Source organism: Lagenorhynchus albirostris, chromosome 3 (genome assembly GCF_949774975.1).
Source record: "Lagenorhynchus albirostris chromosome 3, mLagAlb1.1, whole genome shotgun sequence".
Taxonomy (NCBI): Eukaryota; Metazoa; Chordata; class Mammalia; order Artiodactyla; family Delphinidae; genus Lagenorhynchus; species Lagenorhynchus albirostris.
The window spans coordinates 105,612,083-105,622,808 of record NC_083097.1 but is presented as its reverse complement, the minus strand read 5'-3'; the positions used below and the strand labels follow the sequence as shown (position 1 = coordinate 105,622,808).

Sequence of the window (10,726 nt, the reverse complement as noted above, 5' to 3'; positions counted from 1 at the left end):
CAGCCCTATCTTTTGCTGTGAACTTTGTCCCAGTGTACTAGTACTTTATTTTAAAAAGGTTATTTCCTACTTGAACTAGCAAAAAATGTTCTCTCGTGTATGGGAAATCTTAACAAAAGATTTTGTTGTAATAGCAGGGGAGAAATTATAGTAATAATTTAGCCTTTAGAAATTAGTTTTTTCCTTTTTTTTGTCTAATTTTTTCAAATTATGAGAGTCGAATTTTTGAATCTCAAGCTGATTTTCCAAGTCCTTTAAATATGTTTCTTTTCTTATGTCTTTTGGAATAGTTTTGTCTCTGCAGTCCCCATACTTGATAATTGCCAAATATATATTATTTTGACTTAGGCCGGCAACGTTCATCAGCACTTCTCTATTTATTGCATTAAAGCAAATAAATACTTCAGTGTAGTACTTCTTTACTTCAGTGTAACGTAGAAGCAAATGATTGGGTTTGGGGATAAGCAGAGAGTGTAAGAGATAACTAAAACTTGACTGAATTCATTCTTTCCCAGAAATGCATTTAGGCAAAAATATTATAGTTTTGCTGAACTTCATTGAAACCTAAGGCACCCCCTTCACATTTCCGGGTCAGTTTCTCCAGTGACTTACTTTTCTGCTAGTCTTTAACAGGTCTATTACTATGATTTCAGCTTGTCATGCACATAATAATGAAATTAAATTGTTAAAAAATCCAACATTTATTTAAATTGATTAGCCATACCACATGTTCAACTTAACTTCCTCCCTGAGAAAAGTTAATGACTGGTGAAAAAGGAGAATTAAAACTCTGCATATATTTCTGTAAATGTTTTTAGACTATTAGAGAATGGCTTTTGTTACTTGTTAAATAGTTTAAATTTTTAATTTCCAATTATTTTGAACCAGGTATATTACCTTATGATTGCCTAAATTTTCTTTAAGAATAAGGGCATCAGCATGCTGTCTTGTGATATTTACAACAGATATTTTAAAGATCAGTAAACTGTTTCAGCAATCCAACTGGCTCTTAAAAAATGAGACTTTGGCTTTACAGTGTGGGCTATAATCTGATTTGTAGTTTGTCTGGACCAGGTATTTGGCACAATCTGAAGTTTACTACCCAGTTCTCTGGAGGAATGGCAGAAAATGGAAGTGAAATTTGGGGGGCACACAATGGCATAAATGTTCAGCAGGGAATGTGAAATTTTGTACTTATAAATGTCTCAGAGGCCAGAGGCCAGTAACAACTCTTCTCACCTCCCACCTCCTCATAAAACCTGGATATCTAAAGAATTCTTCTTGCTTAGGTGTCAGTAACAGAGATTAGTCTGTTCACCTTTGGACCAAATCTCCCCCCCCAATTCTGATTTGAGGATAACCTAGACCTGAGTCAAGATCAGTTTCTTGTAAAGATGGGTTTGCAGGGTAGTATGACTCTTGATGCTTTCTTCTTCAGTGGCTGGTCCGTAGATATGTAGAGGTGACAGGCTCTATTAATTATTAACAGCAGCTCCAGCTCTGTCATTTTACCTCCGCTGTAAGGCTACTTTCATGCTGAGGGTTGGCCAAGACATTAGCCAGGGGAAATTGATCTAGAAGTGAACACCCTCCTATTTGGGGTGTGATGAGGTGTTTTTTCCCCCTCCCCCTCCCTGCTTTTCATCTTTCTCAGCCTCAGTATCCCATGGGATTAAGATAATCTTTGGTAAAATAAAGAAATGGAGACTTGATGATCAAAATAACACAAGAAAATTGCAGGGAATAGTTTGTCTTGGAGATAGTCCACTCTTACCAAACTGAAAGATTTAAAGCTTTCTCACAGTAATATGCAGTAAAAACATGGCAACTTTCATTCTTACCATGGTGTCAGATGCAATGGGCAGAACTTCAAGACTGGAACAGGGTACCCTCATCAGTACCAGAGAAACAGGAAAGACAAAGGGGATCATAAGGTTTGAAGAGGTGAGAAGGAGGGACCAGACAGAAGGGATTTCTGAAGTGAGGGACTGATGTAGACTCCATGGAAAAGCTTCTTTTGGAACCGTGGAAAAGTGCTTCAAGTCACTTTCTGGGGTAGGTGTGTATTCATGATCATAGAGTTGTAAGTTGGTTTCATTTCTGATAATGGACTGCACCTGTACATACTTGCAGACATTTCAGGTGAAATTCTGAGGTTATGTACAGATATGGGAAGATTCTAGCTTTATAGGAACATAGAACCTACTGGTAAAACCATGGTTTTATTTTGTAGTGAACCTCTAGAGTCAATATTGCAAAGCTATTATGAGTCCAAAACTCAATACTTCCTTAAAAAAAAAAAAGTCAGGTTTAAAAACTTTGTTTTAAGGAGACTCTTTAACTGTGCCTGTGAATTCCTGAATGATAAAAGTTGTGCTTTTCGTGTTTTCTATGATATTGCTAACATCTACTATTGTGCCTGGTAGATAGAAGAGTTCTGATGAGAAGTTGTTGAACTGATTGAATTAAATCGAGAAGTAGCAATACAGTCAGACTCATGGGATAGCTATAGCTGTTTGCCTGAGTCCTGCAGTACAGAGAGAGTAAGAATTAAGCACCAAGGTCTTAAAGTTAGTAACTAGCTCGTCTTTTTGGATGAGAAATAGTTCATTTGAAGGGGATGAGTGGGATATGATATGAGGCCTTCTACTCCATTAATTACAGGGCAGCTTTCCTTTGCCCATCCTCTATTTTTCCTGATGTTATTTTGTGCCATCCACAGCTCCTCGGTACAATTGTAATGGTGTATTTTGCTTTGGTCTTAATGTTGCTCGTAAGGGAAAAATCAGTGTTATGTGTTTTCCCAAGGAGATGTTGTCCCAGGACACTTCTCCCAAAGGACTGCGGCTCTGATTCATCCATTCTTTATTTCTTTTGATTGGTTTGGTTTTACTTCATTTCTACCCTTGCTAAATGCTAATAAAATACATGCCATTGAGAAATATATTCTAGAGGATACGAAAAGACAGACCTCATGGCTATTTAATCTGTTGGCAATGATTCTGCTCTCAGTACCCCAACATTCCCCAGTTTGAAGCTCACCCTCCATGACTGCTTTCTGTTCACAGTTGAGCTGCATAATAAAATGGGATTCATGCCACTCTTCCCTTGCAGTGTGACAAACCTCTGGTAAGAGGATAATGCTAAGTTCTTTGACCATCTCTCTAGCTTTGTGTTTTTTCCTCTCCCTCTGTTATCAGGAATGTCTGAAAACAAAGTATTCTACAGCTGTGTGGATTATGTGACAAATGTCTAAAGGGGAAACATTCAGTGTTTGCGTCTGAGGACTTCCCTTTGTTTTGTTTCCTTCCGATATGAACCTTATAGAATAGGTCAAACCCGTGAACTTGAACTTGAGTTTGCCAGTGAGTCTGCTTGGGCTCTGGACTTTACCTTGATGACACTTAATAAACTTTTATTGTTTTTTTTTTTACTGAGAATCTTTGAATATCCTCGTCATAGACCACAGGAGTGATGCTATTATTAAAGAAAATTAAAGAAAATTGGCCTCTTGTAAACATTCTGGAGAGTCTTTGACCTCTGGGAAAGGATGGGCCTCCCGCTCGGCTTCCAGCTGCTGAATCTTCCTTTCCTTTTCTTCTAAAATTTCTTCCAGCTGAGTGATCTTCTCAGTCTGATGGGAAACCTGGGTCGACAACTCCACAATCAGGTTGATTTTTCGGTCACCTTCTTCCACAGGCAGGAGACCACCACAGCCCTCTTCCAGTAAGCTGTCTTCTAAAGCAAGCAAGAAAAGGAAAATCTGAACAGTTTTAATTGGATTTCCCAGAACTCAAAGAAAGGGAAGATGAAAAAGTTCCATTTCTCACGTTCTTAAAAGAGAACACAGATGTTGCGTCATCTGGCCAGATATACTGAGAACGGAATCTGCACCAGTGTGGGGAAGGACCCTGGGTGCTCGTGAAAAGAAATCTTAGAAGCCTCCGGAGAGGGAGGAGAATCAATCTTTGCCAACTCTTGTTTATACGCATTTAACTTTCAATTAACCATGGGAATGAGCTGTCCTTGAAAATCCAATCTACAAACAGTAGCCATCCCAGATTTCGTGTTATCGTTTCTTCATAATTCTTCACAAGAGCTACAATCAAGTAGAAATACACTTCAATGTGAATTTTAATTTGACTGGGAAAAAAAAAGTTGCCATTGTCCCTTTTGGGAAAAGTGATAATGAGAAAGGACTAGTTTCTTAACCCAAGTCAGCTTTAGAGTTGGCAGGGGTGTAATTTGAGGTGATCAGGAAAACTCTGTAGCAGGGTATAGAGATTAATTTCTTTTAGGTCTGAATACTTTTCAGCATGTCAATAAAATCACAAATGCCTCCTGAATATAAAAACTTATCTTTATCAATTTCTATAAGGTAACCCCTCAGATAAGGATAAAGGTCTGAGTAAGGAAGGAAAGAGAGGCTGTGTCAAAGAGATAAAAGATTAGTGACTGGAAGCAGGAAATCCTTGAAAACAAATATCACTAGATGGTCAAAAAAATTTAACTACTGAAAGGAAACCTCATTCTACTAGATTTTAGCAGTACCACCCTCCACATCACTCATCCTGAAATTTCTACCATTAAAATAATTTCTCTACGTTGTATAAAAGGCAGACTTCAGCTATAAAAAGTAAGGGACATCAAGGGCTTGGGTACCATGGTAGGATTAATTGAGCTAATAGCATATGAATGAACTTGACACATGGTGTCTACAGCTAATTGCTGTAATTGAAGCTCCAGCCTCTACTCAAACCGCAGTGAAAGCAAACCCACAGCGGCACTTGAAAGAAACATAACAGTAAGTCCAGGGTACAAAGGGCTGCTACTATTGTGTACCTGTACACCTGTTAAAGCTGGGGCAGCTTTGTTGTGATAGCCAGTGCAGGCAGGGAATCACCCATTTCTCAGCAAATAAAACTAATTTGTGGCCATAATTTTCTCGAGAAGTCACGGCGTGAGAGCTTGAGCACCGCATTGCACACTGGACACAATGCTTTGGCTTCACAAAAGTGATGAGAGGAGAGATCAGGCTGGTCTCTGCTTTTAGAAATTACTGTCAGCAATGTACTACGTTTCAAGAATCTATGGAGAAATCTTTGTTCTGAACATATGAGATTCTAATGATAATATTTAAGGAGATGGTAGTTTGGGTATCTTTCTTAAAAAGCAATGAAAAAAATCTCAAATCGCAAAGAAACATTTGATTTGTGCCCTCTTCAAGAGGCCTGTGCTTTCAAGCCCAGAAGAAGGAGTCCATAGGATGGGGTGGGGGGCTTCCTCATTTGCTGATATGCTGGGCCTCACCTTTCCTTTTTTCTGACTACAGCTGTGCTGCCCAATACAGTAGCCACTTACCACATGCTGCCATTAACCAACTGAATGTGGCTGGTTTGAATTGAGATGTGCTGCAGGTATAAAATACACATTTGATTTGGAAGACAGATTTGAAAATAACGTGAAATATCTTATTAGGCTTAAAAAATTGATTATGTATTAAAATGATATATTTTAGATTACATTGCACTAAAATATATTTTTTAAATCAATTTTACTCATTTGTTTTTACGTCTTAAAAATGTGGCTACTAGAAAATTTCAAGTATCATTTGTGGCTCTCATTATAGTTCTATTGGATAGTGCTGAGCTGGAGTTTCCTTTTGGATGAGAACTCTTTTTTTTTAAACATCTTTATTGGAGTATAGTTGCTTTACAGTGGTGTGTTAGTTTCTGCTGTATAACAAAGTGAATCAGCCATATGCATACATATATCCCCATATCTCCTCCCTCTTGTGTCTCCCTCCCACCCTCCCTATCCCACCCCTCTAGGTGGTCACAAAACACCGAGATGATCTCCCTGTGCTGTGCAGCTGCTTCCCACTAGCTATATGTTTTACATTTGGTAGTATATATAAGTCCATGCCACTCTCTCACTTCGTCCCAGCTTACCCTTCCCCCTCCTTGTGTCCTCAAGTCCATTCTCTACGTCTGTGTCTTTATTCCTTTCCTGCCCCAGGTTCGTCAGAACAAAATTTTTTTTTAGATTCCATATATATGTTTTAGCATATGGTATTTATTTTTCTCTTTCTGACATACTTCACTCTGTATGACAGTCTCTAGGTCCATCCACCTCACTACAAACAACTCAATTTCATTTCTTTTTATGGCTGAGTAATATTCCATTGTATATGTGTGCCAGTCTTCTTTATCCATTCATCTATCGATGGACACTTAGGTTTGGATGAGCAGTCTTTGAAACAAAGGTGGATGTGTTCCCTGCCGATGGCTCTTGTTAACATGTACAGTTGTTACTCGGGAGGGAGGATTTCTGGTCCTCAACTATTAGCACAGAGATCATGTCTTCTGTTACTCTAGAAGGTAGAGGCATGGAAATCTGGGCTTGGGAGAATGGGTTCTTAGGGGTTGAAGGGAGTTTCAACAGGAGAGGAAAGAATAGAAGGGAAATGGCAGCAAGCGGCAGTGGGAAGATGTTAAGGAAAGGAATGGCAGGCAGGATAGAGAGGGCTGGGCACCATGAGGCTCAGGGACAAAGGGGGCATCAGAAGCATCTCTCCTTGTCTATGTCTGTCAGATTCTCCTTTCTCGTTGACCTCTCCTTCAATACTTTCTTTCCCCAGTTTTCCCTCTCTTTTTAGGAGAAGTTATTTTCTACCAATTGCACAGGGAAGAAAGGAGTTTAGCATCATTCCCAAAGGCAAACTGGTCAAAAATATTTTTTAATTTGTTTTTTAAAAAAATAACGCAATATAGGTAAGACACTTCTTTCACTGAATTCTAATGATAAAGGGGTAAAAATGCAGCAAGGTGGCCTTACATAGGCAATCACAGTCACCAGGTCTATACCCTCTGTCTCTGCCCTCTCGGAAGAGTGTAGTAGAGGGAGAAAGTAGAATGACAGTGAGAGAAAGAGAGTCAGGGTGTCTTGGTTAGCTCAGGCTACCACAACAAAATACTGTAGACTGGGTATCTTAAAGAACAGAAATTTATTGTCATAGATCTAGAGCTTGGAAGCCCTAGATCAGGGTGCCAGTGTGGTTGGGTTCTGGTGAGGACTCTCAGCCTGATTTGCAGACAGCTGCCTTCTTGCTGTGTCTGCACATGGTAGAGAAAGAGATCACAGGTTCTTCTTATGAGGGCACTAACCTCATTCAGAGGGCCCTGCCCTCATGACCTCATCTAACCTAATTACCTCCCAAAGGCACCATCTCTAAATACTAGTACATTGGGGGGTTAGGGCTTCAACATATGGATTTTTGTGGGGGACACAATTCTGCCCATAGCACAGGGAGAAGATAACTGGAAAAAGTGTAGAGAAGAAACATGAGGCTGAAAAAAGGAGAGATGGCATGAGACCTTTAATTCTACTGTAATGTTTTCATGTATTACATGAAAATGCCAATAAGGAGACAAGCTAAAGAATTGGTGTGCCAAAAAGGAGATTTCTCATGCAAGTATATTTTACCATTAAATGATCTCTTTACACATATAAGAAAAATATTTTTGTTCCGTTTCTAAACACGTATGAATAATAAAAGTGTTTTAAACTTTTCAATAAAGTGAGGGACTCCAGGATTCACATCCTATTTGTATTGGAAACAGCCCAAGGCCACTCCAATAAATTTTTCAGACTCTACCACTAAACTTCACATAATCTTGTCTGCACTGCTCTTCCCTACTCCAAACTCCCTCATCTGTAATAGGAAGGGATGTGTGTCCCTAAGGTCCTGACAGCTCTACATGCCCCCAGATCTCAAACACCTGTTGTCTTCCATGGCCTTTTGCTAGAAGCTCAGATAGTCTTGCCAAGGCCATGGCTGCCTGAGATGTGGAGGATTCTGTCTGCTGACCAGATAATCTCAGGTTTAACCTTATACCCAGAGGCAGTAGGAGACCCAGAGACAAGAGAGAATCTTCTCTCTGTCAGACAGAGGGGACAAACCTGACTAGCGACAGTCAGGGTATGATGTCATCACAATTGCTACTATTGTAGAGGTTTTTACAAGCATACATTATTTTTCAGGATTTCCCCTCTTTCTGCCTTACAAAGGTGGGAAGCAGGAATGAGACTGCGGGTTTAGGGTCACGGCAAAGAGGAGGCAGGAGAAGGGGTGGTGATAGTTGTGCAGGTTTAGAAAGAGGACAGACAATAAGAGCCTTCTTCCAGCTGGGCCAGGCTACGTTCAGGTTTCTAAGTCACCCTTGAAGGACAAAATGCCTTTGGCCATTTGCAGCTTCCCATTCTTTATACCCTCAAAACCTTCATGCTCTTAGCACAGGGTCACATGAGAGTCATGTCAAAAATGACTAAATTGACAACAGCAGAGGTAATTGTACTTTGAGAAGCTTAGGGACTTAGAGTTGGAATGTGTGCTTTGCGGGTGCTCTGATCTCACCTGTACAGGAATTATTTCTGCAGCATCCCTAAATGATGATTTTCTAAGTGGCTTGCAGACATTGGTGTCCCTCAAGCTCTTCCTGGGTCAGCTGCCAATTGTAATCAAAGAATGAAATTTGCATTTTGCCACAAGTGCAGCTGCCTTTTGTTATAGAGCTATCTGACAGGTGGAAGGCTGTCATGGACAGACTGGAGGAGAGCAGAGTACAACTTACAGCTAATCAGAGGAAAGAGGTGTAGTGTGAAAAGTGGCCAACAAATGGCTGGAAAGCTTTTTAAAATTTTTATAAATATTTCTTTCTAAAAAGGGGTGTTCCCCTTTTGATCCCTTTACTGATATCACCACCCAAAAATGTTCATTGAGCAGAGAAACGCTAAGAACCACTGATCGAGCATCTGATTCCAATACCTCTAACAGTGGGAAACACACTTCTTCCCAGTTAGATCTCAAGCATCCTTCATGGTCATCTTTTTCATTCATTCATTCATTCATTCAATAATTAGTTCGGTAACTGGGACCCTGCACATAGAGAATAAATCAGATGCCTGCTGGCTCCAGTCACAGTTCCACAGTTGGGTAGGAGAGGCAACACTGAGTTAGGCCCTAGAGGACACACAGGATTTAGCTTAAACAAGCATCTCCACTGGGTACTCACCTGTGGACATTTACTTTTCTCTCTGCCTTTCAAGCTGACTGCTGAGGCTGCCAGGTATTTAAGAAAGACGCCCACTGGTGAGGTGATTAAATACCTCGCTCCCCTCAGAGGCACCCAGGATTACTGTTTGGCCTAAAAGACTATGTCAGCTTCCTCCTCTGCTCAAATGCCCATCACTCTGACTCACCTTCATGCTGGTTTTGAAAGCTGTGTATATTTCACAGTAACCACCGAGGGAGTACAATTTCATCTGTTGCCATACTTGGACTTGAAAATTGGCACATCCTTGTAAATATATCCCTCTCGTTACTTGGATAAAATCCAAAATGACAAAAACCTTCCTAATTTTCTCTCCTTCTCTAGACTGTTGCAATGAACATTTGAGAATGGTAATTCTCTGCAATAAAATGATTCACTTACATTTTGCATTCTTGTAGCACAAATGTTTTACCTCTTGAAAATCAGGTTTGTCTTACATCCTGCAGACTTGTGTATCCTCCTCCATCAATGTTTTTATTTGAACACTTAGAATACATTTGAAGTTGGCAAATTTGTTGACTTGGGAAAAAACCAAGTAGCATTATAAAAACAGACTGACCTGGCAAATAAGTTTAGTCAGCTAAAATAATTAAAAAACAGTCTGATATTTGCTAGGAAGTTTTGATATGTATCACAAAACTCCCCATATCATAATGATGACCTGTCTTATAACAGGATTGTGTTTTAGAGGAAAAGTTTGAGGTGCAATTGTAGACTGGAGCAAATAGACATTTTCACCCAGCAACAGCCCAACAGTCCCATACCTAAGAGCTTAAAAATATCTGTCTGTTTTAATAAGTGCTTTGGAAGGACAACATACTTAGTTGAAACCTTGATGGAAAGGCTGTAGCCCTGATGACATGGGGAAGTGCTCCGGAGAGCAAAGGGATCAGAGAGCCTATAGAACACTTGATGAAAAAAAAAAAAAACACTTAGGAAAAGCAAGGAGTGAGAGAGACTGTGTAGGAAGTACTTGTTGCTTCAAGCTCCCTGGCCTCAAGCAGACGCTGTTCCTGCGCCAGTGCCCAGAGCCAGCATGTGGGGTCTGCTGATACGGATGCTTTGAGGACTTGTTTAGTGTTTGGGTACCAGGTGGAATGAAAAGCACTACTCACTAACCACTAGTGTCACTCCTGTGCTAGCAGGATGCTCTCACCGTGAGACGTGTGTGGGAGCCAAGCAGGCCGAGGGAACTGCAGATTCCCAGTGTCCTTCCTTTGTCACTCTGAAGCATAAACACACTGTGATATCCATGCTTAGCATTTATGGAGATGGTTAATGCTCTCTCACCCAGAACATGTAGTTGAAGTACTGCAATAGCTTCATATCTGGCCACACTGCTTCTGCTACTGCCCTTTCAGTCTGCCTTCAACTCTGCCCGGAGAGGTTCCATTAAAACATAGGTTGGGTATAAACACTCTCTTGTCCAAAATTCTTCAATAGTTTTTCATTTCATGTAGACTAAAAACCCAAGTGCTTACACCGACCCGTGTGATCTGGCCCCACTGTGCCTTGCTGACACACCTCCTATGCACCCTCCTCTCTTCATTCACCCTGCTACATTCCCACCAACATCTTCGCTATTCCTACCAGACCCAGCATATTCCCACCCC

At 40.4% G+C, this 10,726-nt stretch overlaps 1 protein-coding gene across 1 annotated transcript in view; it reads right to left on the bottom strand.

The window, feature by feature from the left end:
- Positions 1-3,404: 3,404 nt before the first annotated feature.
- Positions 3,405-10,726, bottom strand: part of CCDC192 (coiled-coil domain containing 192) — a 202,741-nt gene continuing 195,419 nt past the window's right edge. The window contains 2 exon segments of the mRNA XM_060146339.1: positions 3,405-3,500; positions 3,503-3,738. Coding sequence (XP_060002322.1) covers positions 3,405-3,500; positions 3,503-3,738 — 332 coding nt within the window.